The sequence below is a fragment of the Asparagus officinalis genome, chromosome 2 (genome assembly GCF_001876935.1).
Source record: "Asparagus officinalis chromosome 2, Aspof.V1, whole genome shotgun sequence".
Lineage (NCBI taxonomy): Eukaryota > Viridiplantae > Streptophyta > Magnoliopsida > Asparagales > Asparagaceae > Asparagus > Asparagus officinalis.
The window spans coordinates 9,078,037-9,096,660 of NC_033795.1; the positions used below are offsets into that span (position 1 = coordinate 9,078,037).

General features: G+C 39.4%; 2 protein-coding genes across 2 annotated transcripts; both read left to right on the forward strand.

Moving 5' to 3' along the window:
* Window positions 624-15,782, forward strand: LOC109830797 (protein FAR1-RELATED SEQUENCE 5-like). The gene is made up of 2 exons (XM_020398163.1): window positions 624-876; window positions 14,479-15,782. Exons 1-2 carry the CDS (start codon window positions 624-626, stop codon window positions 15,780-15,782), a joined length of 1,557 nt encoding a protein of 518 aa, XP_020253752.1.
* Window positions 16,199-17,025, forward strand: LOC109829391. Its single transcript, XM_020396515.1, has 2 exons — window positions 16,199-16,767; window positions 16,862-17,025. Exons 1-2 carry the CDS (start codon window positions 16,528-16,530, stop codon window positions 16,961-16,963), a joined length of 342 nt encoding a protein of 113 aa, XP_020252104.1. The 5' UTR covers window positions 16,199-16,527; the 3' UTR covers window positions 16,964-17,025.

Sequence of the window (18,624 nt, forward strand, 5' to 3'; positions counted from 1 at the left end):
GGTGCCATATAGCCCTTAAGTATGGTCGAGGTCATTTTTCCGCTCAGTGCTGATGGGATTTATTACACAAAACCCCCTTATCAAAAACTCATCCTACTCCTAAAACCTCCTCCTCCTCCTCCTCCTCTCCCTCCCCCTCCTCATCCTCCTCTTCCCCCTCTCCCTCCTCCTCCTCCCTCCTCCTCCTCCTCCTCCTCCCTCCTCCTCCTCGATCCCTTCACCAGATCCACCACCCCTCCCTCTGCCACCTCAGCCGCCGCGATCTTCTTCGAACTCATCACCAAACCCTTCTCTTTCTATCTCTTTCCTCATAATCCATCTATATTTATTCATATATCTTCCTCATCCTCATCATATCCTTTCAAAGGTAGCCTCTTTCTCTCAACCCACTTCCCTTGACCCAAATAAGACTGATGGGTTTTCTTCAATCTCATAAAATAGCATGAATTTTCTGCAAAATTAAGCATTCAAATCTATACATGGGTTTTGTTGGGTTTGTTGAATGGCATAATTTCTTGCACAGTTTCTAAAAATTCTCAAGAAATTTCAGAAAATAAGAGGGATTTAGGGGGAAAGAAGAAGAAGAAATGTGTGCAAGTCTTTTAACAATTGCAACCCAATTCATGGTGATATCCATCATCATTGCATCCATCATTCTCTTCATTGGCATTGGAGTCTTGGTTCTGTTGCATATCTGCATTGTAGGAAAAGCATTTAGAAGGAGTCTGAACACAATTTCGCAAGGAGATGAGCTTAAGAATGAAGGGAACAATGGTTTGTCCCCTGATGATTTGGAGAAGCTCCCTTGTTATGATTTCGACGGCGAAGAAAAAGATTGTGCAGTTTGCTTGGAGAGCTTTAGAAATGGGGAGAAATGCATGTTACTGCCAATGTGCAGGCATAGTTTTCATGCTCAGTGTGTTGATTATTGGCTCATGAAGACACCGACTTTGGTGGTCATTTGTTGATGGAGGTTGGATTTGAGAGGAGATTGTTGTTGATGATGATCATGATGACATCGATTTGTTGAAGAGGAGGAGGAGGAGGGGGGAGGTTGAAGAGGATGTGGAGGAGGAGGAGGGGGAGGTTGAAGAGGATGTGGAGGAGGAGGAAGAGGATGAGGAGGAGGAGGGAAAGGGGGAGATTGAAGAGGTAGAGGAGGAGGAGGGAGAGGGGGGGTTAGGAGCAGGATGTGTTTTGATGAGAGGGTTTTATGCAATAAATCACGTCAGCACTGGCCGAAAAAATGACCCCGACCAAATTTAAGGGCTATATGGCGTTGGAGGCTACATAATATATCAATTTGACAAAAGTTAAAATTTTTATACCATTCTGTCACCTAGGGTCTACAAAATATAGCAATCTGGCCATTTTTCCCTTTTAAATCTCATGCACTTGAGCAGTGCTAAAATGGCCTTTTGTTAATGCGCCTCAACGTCTACACATGACCAATATGATTCTTTAAAGATAACTTATGAATATTATATATATATATATATATGGGAAAAGTGTTCCTAAGGTGACGCCTTAGATAATCATCTGAGGACGCGGCCTAAAATCACATGATTAAGCTATATTGTGGATGATCCGCTCCATTGAACTTGATCTACATATTCTATAACCCCAACACACCAAGTTTGGGGTGAACCCATCGTCGTTTGACCCTCCGTTGAGCCATGTAAAAAGTTCTATTCATTCAAAACCGTTGAAATTAATACGAGTGGATGAAGGGTCAAACGACGACGGGTTCACCTCACACTTGATGTGTTGGGGTTTTAGAATATGTAGATCAAGTTTAACGGAGTAGATCATCCATAATATAGCTCAATCATGTCATTTTAGGTCGCGTCCTTAGATGATTATCTAAGGCGTCACCTTAGGAACACTTCTCCATATATATATATATATATATATATATATATATATATATATTATATATATAGAAAAACTTATGTCACTTAGTGGACTATTCACCGCAAGTTTCTATCCATTGATGAAAAGTTTCTTCATATGATACACGGATCTCTAGGTATCATCAATGGATAGAAACTTTGGTGGATGGTCACCTTAAGTTGACATAAGTTCTCTCTCTCTCTCTTTCTCACTATATATAATATATATATATATATATATATATATATATATATATATATATATATATATATATATATATATATATATATATATATATATATATATATATATATATATATATATATATATATAGTATTTATATATATATATATATATATATATAGGGAGAGGTTCAAATAAAAACCTCACTATCCTAAAAACTAAAAACCAATCCTCTCCATTGGATCTAGATTCATCCAATGGCTGAGATTAAAGCTGCATAAGGGTAATTAGGTAAAATAAGCAGCCCACTAAAGAGAGGTCATTAATGCTTCTCTATTGAGTTCTCCATTTCCCCATGCAACTCTCTCTCTCTCTCCAAAATCACAGCAACTCTCTCTCTGTCTTCAACATCTCCTTATCCACGGTCTTCTTCAACCTTCGTCTTCATGGTTTATGAAATTATTTTGACGCTTCGTCTTCACGGTCTTCTTCAACATTCGTCTTCATGATTCAGTGGGCAGTTAAATTATTTTGACGCTTTAATGGTAAGTTTATGAAATTTGTTTGATTTTTCGTCTAAAAGTTTTAGTTTTAATCTTAAAGATCGTAGCTTTTTGTTGTAAAAGGTGAAATATTTCACCTTTTAGTCTGAAAAGTTTTTTGTTTTTTGAAGAAACCAATTGAAAAACGAAGACACGCATAAGTGAATCTAGATTCACTGCAGTGAATCCAGATTCAGTATGTGAGGTGTTTGTTTTTTACCATAAAAATCATAATTTTTTGCTGTAAAAGGTGAAATCTTTTCATGGTTTAATATTTTATAGCTTGTTTTCTAACATAAGTTTCTTATTCTTTTTGTTTAAAAATTTATAGCTTGTTTTTTACCATAAGTAGGGAGAGGTTCTAATAAAAACCTAGAGAACTAAAAACCAATCCTAACCCTCCAATCTATCTAATCAAATGGCCTACATTTCGATGGCAGAATTGTAAATATAGACACATTTAATACACATCAGCTGTAAAAAAGGGTAAAATTGAACAATTCACTACATTAATGGTGGCTGGCAACATTGGAAACAATTCACTACATTAATTGGAATAATTCACTACATTAATCCAACACATCCTTTAATACTCTCTTTTACAGCACGTCCTTTAATACAACACGTCATTTAATACTCTCTGTAACTCACTTCCATCTTCTATCAAGATTTGATCTTCCATCTTCGCATGAAGAACACAGCAACAATTCATTAAAAATCATCCTAACCATCCAAGCTTTCGATGGAGTGAATCTGGATTCACTCCATTGAATCTGGATTATATTGAAGCTCGATTCATTGGAGTGAATCCAGATTCACTGAATTGAATCCAGATTCAGTGGACTGAACTCGTTATCAAACAATAGCAAATCTGCAAAAATAAAAAACAAAAAGAATAAGAAACTTATGGTAAAAAACAAGCTATAAAATTTTAAACCATGATAAGATTTCACATTTTACAGCAAAAAGTTACGATTTTTATGGTAAAAAACAAACACCTCACATAACTGAATCTGGATTCACTGCTGTAGACGTCAAAAAATGATAATGGATATCCAAATACAGCTCAAGAGGAAATCATCCAAAAAAAACACAAGTCTTGACGCTGCCTCGCACGCGAGACAGACTTGACTGATCCTCGCCGTGTGCGAAGACATCTTTACTGTTCTCGCCGCGCGAGACAGTCTTTACTGTCTCGCCCGCGGCGAGACAGTCTTTACTGTCTCGCGGGCGAACAGGACATGACTTTACTGTCTCTGCCCACGCGAGACAGTCTTTGCTGTCTCGCCCACGCGAGACAGTCTTTGCTGCTCTCGCCGTGCGAGACAAGAATTTACTGTCTCGCACGTGAGACAGCTTTCAGATGGTCAAAACTACCTTTACAACTGCCCTACACGTTCCACTAACTGTTCAAGAACGTGGAAACGTCTGGGCGAGAATCACGTGAGATAACTGCCAAAATAACGGACATTTGAAACGTGGAAGACAGTTAAGATGAAAACTGCCTGCGGTTACGTGTTCCGTCAGACAGTGTTAGCTTCTCGGGCGGCCGAGACAGTGTTTACTTATCTTCGCGGGCCGAGACAGCAAACACTGTTGCTCTCGCCGTCGAGACAGCAAAAGCTGTCTCGCGAACCTGTTTTCTTGCCAACTGTTCTTGGAGGTTATAAATACCCTCTAAGGCCATTTTTCCCAGCGGGCCTGATTCATTTTTTAGCACTTCAAAGCAATCCAGAGCAGAGAGAGGGCAGACGGTCGTCTTGAACTTTCGGCCACTCCTTTGATAATCAGGCTTTGACTTGATTTCAAGAAGAACGACTATCTTACTTCGATAAGAATCGTTTCAATTTCTCACTTCGAAAACGAGTCAGAGAATCATAAACCCCTCACGGTTCAAATCAGAATCTTGTGACTTGGTGGTCCACGAGTCAAAGCGCTCCCGGCACAGGCAAAGATCCCACGAAAGCAGTGATCCAACAAACTGATCCTGCGTTATTTTCTCAAGAGTGTGTAATTTTCTTTTTGGTTGGTTAAAGAGTCTTTATAAAAGGCTGTTTCTTTGCAATTTATTGCTAATCGACCGAAGATATAATTGAATTCGGACAACAAATTCCGCTTTTTGCACGGAAAACAAACTGGCCGCCACGAGTGGGAGCCAACGGTCTCGCCTGCCCGGAGACCGTCGTGTCGCAGCAAAGCCATCAAGATCCTTGTTGAATCAACAGTCGAGTACGAGCGACCAAGCGTAAGTTCGAGGGGAGTATTTGTATTTCTCATCTGTACTAAATCTTCTTCGCCTCACAAATGCAGGAAGATTTCATCTTTGTCGCAAGTTGTCAAACCCTACAGATGAAGACCTTTTCGCCTTAAATTTTGCTGAGAATTTACTCCGCAACCTCTCTGCCTCATAAATGACTCTTCTCCAGTTCAAGGAGTCATTAAATCAAAGCCCGCCAGCTATGACAGAAAAGAGCTCGCAGAGACAACGCCCAACGCCCGTGCTCGCCAAATGGCTAAAGCCTTGTTGAACAACCGACGAGGTGTCGTTATCACGCGGACCTTAAAGGTCGAACGAGACATCGAGTAGTTTCAGTTGTCTCAACAACCAATGCACTCTATCTCATGTTAAAATAACGACGAGGAATTGGACTATGTGTCAAAAGGACCTCTGTTCAACCCGTCAAAGAGCGTATACGAAAACGTCTGCAAACGCTGCTCTTATTCGTGTCCTCTCACAACAAAGACGAGCAAAGGAGAAGGACAACGGTGACCAAATAACCACCGAAACTCCGCAATTTGGATTCCAAAGTCTGGAATTATGGCAAAATCAGCAGTTCGGAGCCCGTTAAGACCCCATACCCGCAACATGCGGTCGGTTTAGCCGTGCGACTCCAACATAACTGGATGCCTCAAAGACAAAATAAATTGTCCTGAGAATCGCCAACAAGTTTTATACCCCAGGAAGAAGACGCATTCACCAAATAGATATGCGTCATACCTGGGAGATCATGCCAACAGACGATGACGATCATTTTTGGCAATCATTACCGATGAATCTGTATTATCAAGTTGAAGTTGTTGAATAATTTCTCGCAAAAGAGAGTTATTCGCAGAGATATAACTCTCGTTGCTTCCTGGTGCTGCGACTTCGTTTAAAACAGCATTATTCAGAATGGTACGTTTCAAACGAGAAGTCATCCACGAAAAGTCTCATGTATTATCGAAACCTAAGAAAAACTGAGACATTGTCCGCAAAAAGAGCAGCATTGTCCAAAAGATGAGATTCCTGAAGTTCACCATCAACGTGCGGCTGAAGCAAGAATAGTCTAAACAGCATTTCAAGCTGACACTCGCCAGAATCTCGACTTTTCCCCGAAAGGAAAAGTCAATCTCAAGAATTGCTCAAAGGGATGTCTCGACTCCAATTCAAGGAGCTGTCAGACGCAGATACTTACAAAGAAGAATGCAAGAAGGAATGTCTCGCTGAGGATGAATTACTCGGGCACTTTTCTGCTTAATCGCTTCTGATGGATACAATGCTCTAGCACAGGACAAATCAGAGAAGTATTCACAATCACTGCTGATCAGTTCCCTCAAAATACTTCAGGAAGCTCTAGCCCAAACAACGTGAAGAAATTAAACGAGCCTGAAGTGAAAACAGAAATGAAGTTGCGCTACTCCAACAAATCGAGAGAACTGTTAATCTCAACAGCCTCAACCTCCTGAGTCCACATCAGCCGATTTGAATCCAGCCACCACCACTCGGATATGTTGCTAAGATGACAGTGCATCCAGAGGGTGGATGAAGTCCATTATGGGCCTGAATTACAACCTCCCAATGGCAATAACGCGGCGGTGTTTAACCGATCTCCCAATAACGATATTGGGCGGGTGAGTTCAATAGCACCTCTCATTGGGGGTTGGTCCAATTTATCTTTAGCTCGACCATCATTCAAAAGAAATGAAGCAGGATGACGCGGGAAATGCAAAAACTTGAAGACAAAATCCAATGCTTTTGATGACGGCTCAAGAAGTTAAGAAGACGGGTATTCCATGTCCTTATCCGAGGGAATGGGATTCAATACCATACCCGACCAAATTCAATCTGATTAACTTCACACCGTTTGAAGGAAGAGTTCGCGATTCAACACTTGATTTATTTCAAGTCTCATTTGGCATAATCTCTTAAGGAACGAGGGCCTTAATGATCCCGGTCATTCGTTGGCCACCCTTCGTGGGCCGCCTTCGATTCGTTACCGACGCTCAAGCCAGGGAGCCATCAATTGCTTGGATGACATGAAAGTTTATTCCTCAGCAACTTCTTCGATGATGACACCGAAGTGTCAATCGGAACTCTTTTGGATGAGAAGCAAAAAGACGGAGAGTCAGTCGACGATTTTATCAAACGCTTCCGTGGCCAAGCCAATAAAATTACAAGAGATCCTATTACAGAGGAGTTCATCCTGCAAACATGTCACAATAACCTCTCCATCGATGTCCTGGAAGCTCTGGGGTTGTGCCATCCACAAACTTGGAAGGAGTAAAATCTCGCGCGGGTGAACAAAGCCCTGAGCACTTTCTTAAAGAAAGAAAGCTGAGAGAGGCCAACCAATGACATCTGCAATCATTGAGAATGCGACTCTCGATCCGACGTTTTCAAAAGGAATATTCTTTCGAAGATGATGAAGCTCCAGCCATCTTGGAATACCTCCTCGCTAATGACAAAATCGAGCTTACCACCTATTAAAGATCAGGATGGTGCCTAAATGATTATGGATCCAAATTACTGTGCCGTTACCAACAGAAGGGTTCTTCATCCCACTAAGATTTGCTTTGGACTCAAAAACAAGATCCAAGCCTAATTTGACTCCGGCGTCATAACGACGAAAGAAGTCGGATAAGAACGACCATATAACTCCATTGGGTACACGAGTATAAACTGTTTTCGCCCCCACTCCAAAGAGTATACGAGTATAAACTGCTTCTCGCGTCATCTAAACTAAGCACAATATTATACCTAGTTTGCAAAGAAAGCTGGGGGTGGATGATTCATGTAACAGGAAGTTCCTAGAGAATCTTATATTCCTAAGGATAACCACGAACATATGACTGAGGTTAACGTTACTCCTCGTTATACCATTTTACAAAGAAAGCTGGGGGTCGATAATTCATGTAATGGGAAGTTTCCTAGAGAATGTTAAATATTAATTTCTTAGGGATAACCCGATTATTATGGACAGAATGATAAATACTAAGCTCCTATTATGATTTTTCGAACACTCTTTTGCTGAGATGAGATTCGATCACTTCGTTAGATCAATCTTCCCTCACAAAAAACCCATTTGGTCAAACTTTTAAACGGTTAGGACCAAAGCTAAAATCCGCCTCTCGATTCATCCCAATGAACGAGAGGTCCACAAATTGAACGATCCAACCTTTAAACAGTTAGGATCGTCTCAAATTCCCACTTGCGTCAAACCTTTAAACAGTTAGGACCAAAGCCAAAATCCCCTCTCGATTCGTTCCGATGAACGAGAGTCCACAAATTGAATGATCAAACCTTTAAACAGTTAGGATCATCTCAGAACTCCCACTTGGTCAAACCTTTAAACAGTAGGACCAAAGTCAAAATCCCCTTCGCGATTCGTTCCATGAAGCGCAGAGTCCACAAATTGGATGATCAAACTTTTAAACAGTTAGGAACATCTCAGAACTCCCACTTGGTCAAACCTTACTACAGTTAGGACCAAAACCAAAATCCCCTTTCGATTCCTTCCATGAACGCAGAGGTCCAGCTTCAATTTGTGGCAATCAAAACTATAAAAGTTAAGATTGCTTCCAATCTCAATTGATCAAACCTTATTCAGATTCTCTGAATAGAAATCCCAATTTAAATTTCCTTTGTACCAGGAGATTAGATATAAAATTCTTTCCTCTCGATTCCGGTTCATCCTACAACAAACAAGAATCATGGAGATAGAATATAAAATTCTTCCTCTCCGATCATCGCGTTCATCTCTACCAACAAACAAGAGAGATCAGGAGATAAATATAAAAATTCTTTCCTCTCCATCATCGGGTTTATCTCTACCAACAAACAAGAGACCAGGAGATAGAATATAAAATTCTTTCCTCTCCATCATCGGGTTTTATCTCTACCAACAAACAAGAGACCAGGAGATAGAATATAAAAATTTCTTCTCTCCATCATCGGGTTTATCTCTACCAACAAACAAGAGACCAGGAGATAGAATATAAAAATTCTCCTCTCCGCATTCTGGGGTTCATCTCTACCAACAAAACAAGAGACATGAAATACTCCAATAGGTACACGAGTCTAAACTGTTTTCCTACCCTCAACAGCGAAGTTTCTGAAGAATATACTCAGAATGTTCTTAAGAATAACCTGAATACTCCAAATAGGTATAAGAGTCTAAACTGTTTCCCTATCCTCAACAGGAAGTTTCTGCGAGAATATCAGTTTAAAATATTCTTGAGGTTAATACCTGACTACCCCTAAACGGCGTATATATGCAGTTGTCAACTTGACGACAAGAGCCTGATTTCACAAGTACAAGTTCCAGCTTTAATTCAAGATCTCTACAATGGCAAGCGATAAACGCGATGCCGGGAAGAATCTTAACTATTCTTACAAAGCACTGAATAGATTGAGAGACAAGAGATCAAAAGTTGAACACCTACGGGTTCCTCTACACGATCTACTCAACCAAGCATTGAAAGGATCGTAAGTAAGATCTATCTTATCCAAAGCATCCCAGAACTCTCTATAAAAGATTGAGTCTGGAATACTTTGGAGGGGGTATCTGTAGACGTCAAAAAATGCTAATTGATATCCAAATACAGCTCAAGAGGAAATCATCCAAAAAAAACCAAGTCTTTACTGTCTCGCCACGCGAGACAGACTTTACTGTCTCAGCCCTGCTGCGAGACAGTCTTTACTGTCTCGCGCGCGGCAGACAGTCTTTACTGTCTCGCGGGCGAGACAGACTTTTACTGTCTCGCCCGCGCAGACAGTCTTTGCTGTCTCGCCCACGCGAGACAGTCTTTGCTGTCTCGCCGTGCGAGACAGAATTTACTGTCTCACACGTGAGACAGCTTTTCGATGGTCAAACTACCTTTACAACTGCCCTACACGTGGCCACTAACTGCTTCAAGAACGTGGGAAACGTCCGGGGCCGCAGAATCACGTGCGATAACTGCCCAAATAACGCGAGTTTGAAACGTGGGAAGACAGTTAAGATGAAAACTGGCCTGCGGTTACTGTTATCGCGAGACAGTGTTTACTGTCTCGGCGGGCCGAGACAGTGTTTACTGTCTCGCGGGGCCGAGACAGCAAACACTGTCTCCGCCCGTCGAGACAGCAAAAGCTGTCTCGCGAACCTGTTTTCTGCAACTGTTCTTGGAGGTTATAAATTACCCTCCTAAGGCCATTTTTCCAGGGGCCTGAGTCATTTGAGCACTTCAAGCAAATCCAGAGCAGAGAGAGGGCAGAGGTCTTGAACTTTCGGCCACTCCTTTGATAATCAGGCTTTTGACTTGCATTTCAAGAAGAACGACTATCTTACTTCGATAAGATATCGTTTCAATTTCTCACTTCGATAAACGAAGTCAGAATCATAAAACCCCTCACGGTTCAATCAGAATCTGTGACTTGGTTGCTCCACGAGTCAAAGCCGCTCCCCGCACAGGCAAAGATCCCACGAAAGCAGTGATCCAAACAACGATCCTGCGTTTATTTTCTCAAGAGTTTGTAATTTTTCTTTTTGTTGTGTAAAAGAGTCTTATAAAAAGGCTGTTTTCTTTGAATTTATTGTAATCGACCGAAGATATAATGAATTCGACAACAAATTCGACTTTTGGCGGAAACAACTCAGTCAAATCTAGATTCACTCATGCGTTGATCCGCAGTGAATCTGGATTCACTCCAGTGAATTGGATTATATTGAAGAATAAGAAACTTATGGTAAAAAACAAGCTATAAATTTTTTAAACAAAAAGAATAAGAAACTTATGCGTAGAAAACAAGCCTATAAAATTTTTAAACATGAAAAGATTTCACCTTTTATAGCAAAAAATTTTCCGAACTTACATCACATGCATTTATTTCTTCAACAATTCATTAAAAACCATCCTAACCATCCAAGCTTTCGCTGTGAGTGAATCCGGATTCACTCCAGTGAATCCGGATTCACTCCAGTGAATCCGGATTGCATCCAGTGAATCCGATTCACTCCAGTGAATCCGGATTATATTGAAGAATAGAAACTTATGGTTAAAAAACAAGCCTATAAATTTTTAAACAAAAGAATAAAGAAAACTTATGGTAGAAAACAAGCCTATAAAAATTTTAAACATGAAAGATGTTCACCTTTTACAGCCAAAAAAAATTCTTTCGAACTTACAGCACATGCATTTATTTCTTCAACAATTCATTAAAACCATCCTAACCATCAAGCTTTCGCTTGGATGTGAATCTGGATTCACTCCAGTGAATCTGGATTCACTCCAGTGAATCTGCGATTCACTTCCAGTGAATCTAGATTATATTGAAGCAATAAGAAACTTATGGTAAAAAACAAGCTATAAATTTTTAAACAAAAAGAATAAGAAACTTATGGTAGAAAATAAGCTATAAAATGTTAAACCATGAAAAGATTTCACCTTTTACAGCAAAAAATTACGATTTTTATGGTAAAAAACAAACACCTCACATACTGAATCTGGATTCACTGCTGTGAATCTGGATTCACTTATGTGTGTCTTCGTTTTTCAACTGGTTTCTTCAAAAAACAAAAAACTTTTCAGACTAAAAGGTAAAATATTTCACCTTTTACAACAAAAAGCTACGATCTTTAAGGTTAAAACTAAAACTTTTAGACGAAAAATCAAACAAATTTTATAAACTTACCATTAAAGCGTCAAAATAATTTAACAGCCCACTGAATCATGAAGACGAAGGTTGAAGAAGACCGTGAAGACGAAGCGTCAAAATAATTTCATAAACCATGAAGACGAAGGTTGAAGAAGAGAGACAAGAAAATATAACACCTACCAAGAAAATAACACCTACCAAGAGAGAGGGGGCTGGTTCAAGCTTTTGGGAAATGGAGGAGAGAGAGAGAGGAGAAGAGAGAGAGAGAGTTGCATGGGGAAATGGAGAACTCAATAGAGAAGCATTAATGACCTCTCTTTAGTGGGCTGCTTATTTTACCTAATTACCCTTATGCAGCTTTAATCTCAACCATTGGATAAATCTAGATCCAATGGAGAGGATTGGTTTTTAGTTTTTAGGATAGTGAGGTTTGTATTTGAACCTCTTGTTTGCGTCGAAAATTGCTATTTTCATTGCTATCGAATCTATTACAACTTTAGTCATTACAATAAACTCGAAGAAAATAAAAAGTTGATCTTTTTATAAGATCTCCTTGCACAATGAAAATAAAACAAGTTTACAACTTTATCAAAACAAACGCAGGGAGATCGTTTATCGATCTTCTGCTTGCGTGGGACCTTTGCCTGTGCCGGGGTTTATCCATGGACCGCCTTAGATCTGGATCCGATTGATGGAAAATTCAGCAGAGCTTCGCCTTCGCCGAGGAAGTATTTGATTTGAAGCGCTGAGATCGACCAAGAGAAATCAGGGCTCTTCTCGAGATCAAGACCAAGCCTGATCTCAAGGAACAGAGGAAACGGGCTTCGGATCTCTCGAACTCTCCTTCTTTATGCTGAAGAACTCGCCAAGATCTGTCAATCCTCGCTGAAATTCGTGCTCCTTTGACTCCTCAATCCGGCAGCACTTCGTCCTCTTGATAATAACTCCGCCCTGCTGAAAGGAGGACCCGGGCTCGTATTTATAAGCTTCGGAAGCGGTTATTTGGATGAGAACAAGTGATTTGGTCTTATCTTTAGTCAATAATGGCCTAACCACGTTTGGTAATGATATCTAGGCAGTTAGGAACCTCTGGAACTGAAAAAATCTCGAGAAAACCGTTAAAACCGTTGAAATACACATCAGGGGGCCAAAACAGCACGGCAGACAGATCCGACCCGCGCTTGCGCGGGTCGGACAGATCCGACCCGCGCTTGCGCGGGTCGGAATGATCCGTCCCGCGCTTGCGCGGGTCGGAATGATCCGTCCCTCGCTTGCGCGGGTCGGACAGATCCGACCCGCGCTTGCGCGGGTCGGATTGATCCGTCCCGCGCTTGCGCGGGTCGGATCATCCCGTCCTGCGCTAGCGCGGGTTCGCCGACTTTTTCCCTTTTCTGTTTTCTTTCTTCCGGGACTTATTCTTGTCGCGTATTCGGTCGATTTGTTGACTTGTATGCTTTGTCGCGAGATTGACTGTCGAACGCACGTTGGTTGATATACGCGCGTGTTGATTGACGCAATATATATATATATATATATATATATAGAGAGAGAGAGAGAGAGAGAGAGAGAGAGAGAGAAACTCTTGTCAACTTAAGTTGATAAGGGTCATTGTCCACCAACGTTTTTAACCGTTGGATTAAGTTTTAATATCAAGATTTTGTTTAGATGATGTGGCATGAATTAATTGCTACAAGGGTATTTTCGGAAAAATAAATCGCTACAAAATAGGTAATTTCTCTTTAATTGATTCGGTAGCAAAAACGTCACCACCTTCTTTCGATCGCGGTCTTCTTTCAATCGCTTCGGTAGCAAAAACGTCACAGCCTTATTTCGATCGCCGTCTTCTTTCGATCACCGTCTTTTTTCAATCGCGCCGTCCGTCCACTCGCTTGAGGTCGCCTCCCGCTGGCCAAAGATCCACCGTCCGTCCACTCGCTTGAGATCCGTCGTCCTCCGCCTCCTATCCTTGCCACCAGATTCCGATTCGGAACCAAATCAGAGGACGAACCCAATCAGAAGTCGGCATCAGCAAAAGTTGAGTGATCAGCCATCTAACTATGCTTTGATTAATAATTCTTGAAACTAAACTAAAGTCCTTGATATAATCATAAAGCTTAGAACATTTTGGAAGCATAGTTGATACTCAGTGAGCATGCGTTATGATATCATTAAGCATTATTATTATTTTAGATGCATAAATGTTTCATTGGTAAGAAGCTTGGAAGGCTAAATGAACGAAAAACTATTTTGAAGGGAAAATTGGTAGTTTTAGGTGATAGCACTGCATATCTACCAGTGTGATTTGTTTCATAACTATGCAACAGCATGATGATTTGCGCATGCTTTATTTTGACAAAGTCTTTATAAGCTCTTGCTTTACTAATCAATGTCTTCACCTTCATTTTGACTGTTGAACGGGTATTCCTTCATTCATTAAGACTCTCAGAAAGCCTTTTTGAATACTAGTGACTTCCATTTCTCATCATCATCAAGGGTTGAGGTCAATTTCGCCAGGCTCTTGGATCTATTGATTTATTCACAAATATATTATTTCAAGATATTTCCAGTTTAATTCTGCCACAATACATGCTTAATTTGTTTGGTTTTATTTTATTTTTAGTAAACCAAGTCCTACAAAGCCATCATAAAAGAAAAGTACATCTTTTCAGTGGTTAAAATTGCAATATAAGACAGCTAAGTATGCATCTCTACATCTCTAGAAAGTTTTCAATCTAATACTTACAAAAGTCATGACACATACAAAAGTCTTGTGAACCTAGATAGTACATCTAGTCATGACAATGTATCTAATTAACCAGTGTTCTTAGTTTGTTAGTAACTATTAAATATAGATTTCCCCTTCCACTTGTTATTTTTATTTTATCAACTGTGAGCTCAATTTACCCTATATTAATTTTTTTTCTCCATTTATGAAGTAATCTAATAATCTTTTCATTATGGTTACAGGTTGTCTCATGGCAAGATTAGGGGAATATGTAGACAGTGATCTTTTTCGTGCAAATGAAGAAATAGAAAAGACGATGCAAGAGAATCAGCCACATGAAGATGAACATTTAGAAGAAAACTTGAGTCACATGCCATGTATTGATGAACCGAAGATCGGTATGATGTTCAAAAGTTTGGAGGAAGCAATGAATTATTATAGTGCTTATGCAAAATTCATTGGGTTTGGGATTAGAAAAGGATCTAATTATTTGTCTAAGAGAAAGAATGTCATCACAATGCAAGTATTTACTTGCTCTCATGAGGGTTTTTCTAAAAACAAAAGGAAGGAGCCATTACTTAGGGATAACACATTCGAGAAAAGTCCTTTGAAGGAGATATCTAGCATTCGAACTGGTTGCAAAGCAAGTATGCGTGTGAAATTAGATGATGGAGAAAATTGGATCATATCATCATTTGAGAAGAAGCACAACCATGAATTAGTATCGAGCCCCTCAAAATCTCGTTTCTATCGGTGTCGGCGAAAGATTGGAGATGAAGAAGCCGACCTTATACAAACCATGCGTGAGCAAAATATTTCAACAAAGCATATTAGGGACTTCATTGCATCTCAACGTGGAGGGGTTCGTAATTTATCATTCACGGGGAGGGACCTAAGCAACTTTGCAACGCGCCAAAGAATGTCTCTTTTTGATAGTGATATCTCAACGACTCTAAGTCACTTTCAACAACTACAAGCTGAGAATCCTATGTTCTTTTATGCAGTCCAGATTGATAGTAATAATTGTGTAAAAAATATGTTTTGGGTTGACGGGAGATCAAGGATGGCCTACCAGCATTTTGGAGATGTAGTCACTTTTGATACCACATATTGTACAAACAAGTACAGTATGCCATTTGCACCATTCATCGGGGTAAATCACCATTCTCAAACTATATTATTTGGTTGTGCTTTGATTAGAGACGAGACCGCGGAATCCTTCATGTGGGTCTTTCGAACATGGCTTAATGCAATGTCTGGTAAGCATCCTACTTGTATTCTGACAGATCAAGATCCTTCAATGAGAAAAGCAATAAGTGAAGTCCTTCCTAATACAGCTCATCGGTTTTGTAAGTGGCACATTCTTCGGAAAGCACGCGAGCACCTAGGCATTTTATTTGGCACAAAAGAGAAGTTTCAAGAGGACTTTCTTAGTTGCATCAATTTTAGCTTAACAATTGACGATTTTGAGTCAAGTTGGACTTCTATGATAGAGAAGCATGGAGTTGAAGATAACACACATCTAAAACATTTGTATCAAATTTGAGATAAGTGGGTGCCATCATACTTTAAAAATATATTTTGTGCTTTCATGTCTACAACGCAAAGAAGCGAAAGTTTCAATGCACTTCTCAAAGGTAGAGTCAATAACCATACAACAATTTATGAGTTTGTCATGCAATATGAAAAGGCTTTAGAAGATCGATATGACATAGAAGAGGAAGAGGATTTTCTCTCTCTACAATACAAGCCAAGTTCGTGGTCTCCAAGCCCAATAGAGAGGCATGCACAAAGGATTTATAGTAGAGCAATGTTTAGGGTCTTTAAGGATCAACTAAAAGAGATATTTTCATTTTCTCTAAATGAAATGACGCCTAAAGCATTGTACAAACTAGTGCAAGTCCCAAACTCAGAAAAACCAAGTGCTAGAAGAAGAACTTATATGGTTACTTTCCAAGCCCCTACGACAGTATCTTGCAATTGTAAAATGTTTGAATTTAGTGGAATGGTGTGCTCGCATGTGCTTAAGGTGCTTTTGCATCTTGATATCTTGGAAATACCCTCTGAATATATTTTAAAGAGATGGACAAAGTCAGCTAAGGAAGAAAGTTTTGATACGCACCAATGTCTTAGCATTGAATCGTCAAATTCCTCCACAAAGACTCTAATGTTTAATAGTTTGTCTCGAAAAATAATGAAATTGGTTGCAGAAGGTTCCACATGTATTGAGTTGTATAATTTGGCAAATAAAAAAAATAGATCAAGTTGTGGGAGAATTAGTAGCGGCAAAAATGCACTTACAAGAGAATAAATCGATGCATGATGACATGACACAAATCCAAGGTTCTGCATGTTCTCAAGCACAAGAAAGTATTATTGATAATAATTGTATGGTGAGAGCTCCTCCTATTTCAAATTGCAAAGGAAAAAGAAAGATGCAACGTTTCAAGCCTCCTTCAGAGTTGAAAGCTAAGAAGCAAAGAACTTGTGGGAAATGCCATGGGAAAGGTCACAATAGTCGAACTTGCAAGGTAAAATTACTTTTTATTCTCAAACGTGGGACAATGTTCCTCTGCAAAGTATGATATTTGTAATTTTTTTGATGAAAATTAAGGATTTATGCAGGCCCAAGCAACAAGTCAAGTAGGAAGCATCAATGAGGAAGAAGAGGAAGATCTGGAAGACCAAGAAGAAGATGATGAAGATGTTGAAGAATATTACTACTAATAACCCATTCTAATCTTTCTTTTGTTTGTCAATGTTCTTTCGAAGCTATTTGGATATGTGAAGTTACTTTATGGACTTAAAAGATTTTTATGTTTGTCATTTTATTTTCTAGCATTTTGTTGTGGAAGACCTTCATTTATCTCCATATATTGATTGCCCATTCGCTGTACCAAAATTAGTCTTTTGATTCCAAGTTGAAATATATTTTGGTATGACAACGACCTTCTCCATCCACTACAGGAATGTTGTTATTATAGAGCGCCTTTTGCTGCAGGAAATAATAATCTTATAGGAAACAAATATTTATATGACAGGTGCTCTTGCAATTTCATGTGCTTGTATGTTGACAATGAGCAGTCCCCACACACATTTTCACAAGCAGAACATATACACTTAAACGAAAGCTAAGGTGACATTTAAATACAAAGTTTCATACAAAGTGCTAATTACGCCATACTAAGATTCTTAGTCACAACCCACATAGGATGATGACTTATAAATGACAAACATTACATGACTTATAAATGACAAACATTAAAAGTCTTTTATAAGTCTTCAGCCATCATCCACAGTCCACATATCATCTTCAGCTACCCAAGAAAGTCAACAGTCACACAAATCAACAGCCAAAGAAAGTCATAGTCTATCTTCCCCCTTGAAATGAGGCCAACTCACCTGCATTCAGATCAAAAAGTTCAGTCATTTCAACAGGATCAGCACGAAAAGAAACTATCAACAAAATTGAGTAATACATTGTTATCAGTTAATGAACTACTCCCAAGAAACCGAAGCAAGCCTCAAATTCTTAACAAACCATATATTAGAATGTATTTCATGTAGAATTTCATTCCGTCAAACTCTATCAGGCTTCCATGCTGATAATGCATAGATTATCCTCCCCTTCCAACCCTGAAGCAGCTATCGACTATCTTCATCGATAACGGAAAATATGGTTTACTAAAATAGCTAAGTATGCATCTCTAGTAAGTCGATAAAAACTTCTTGCAGGTTCCATTGAGACGCATACACCTCACAAAAATAGCTGTCAAGGCTGTCCCTTCTTCCAAGTTTTTGTTCATTGCAACATTTACAAATTTGGAGAGAATCTTAGGAGAACTAATAGCTGCCAAGTGCATGTTATTCGTGACATAATCAAATGAAGTTACTAGAATTTCAATCATAGCTATTAATGCTGCCGTAGGTGTCAAAGGAAGTGAGATTGATTCCTTTTTTTGACTATTTGAGTTGCAAGCAACCTCCACCAGAGCTGGTAAAAGTTCCAAACTTTTTATCTCAGAAGGTGATGGATTCAACATGTATATAACAATAGCAGCCTCATGTACATTTTTCTTTAATGCACTGGCTAGCTAATACAGATGCAAATCCCCTCCTTGATTCCCTCTACTATAGTTTTATCTCTAGCAGCTATCGACTTTCTAGAGATGCATACTTAGCTGTCTTATATTGCAATTTTAACCACTGAAAAGATGTACTTTTCTTTTATAATGGCTTTGTAGGACTTGGTTTACTAAAAATAAAATAAAACCAAACAAATTAAGCATGTATTGTGGCAGAATTAAACTGGAAATATCTTGAAATAATATATTTGTGAATAAATCAATAGATCCAAGAGCCTGGCGAAATTGACCTCAACCCTTGAT

Coding starts and splice junctions, on each gene's coding strand:
- LOC109830797 (XM_020398163.1), top strand. CDS start 624: ATGGTGATATCCATCATCATTGCATCCATCATTCTCTTCATTGGCATT. Junction 877..14,478: donor CTTTAGAAATGGGGAGAAAT/GCATGTTACTGC, acceptor TTATGGTTACAG/GTTGTCTCATGGCAAGATTA.
- LOC109829391 (XM_020396515.1), top strand. CDS start 16,528: ATGCACTTACAAGAGAATAAATCGATGCATGATGACATGACACAAATC. Junction 16,768..16,861: donor ACAATAGTCGAACTTGCAAG/GTAAAATTACTT, acceptor GGATTTATGCAG/GCCCAAGCAACAAGTCAAGT.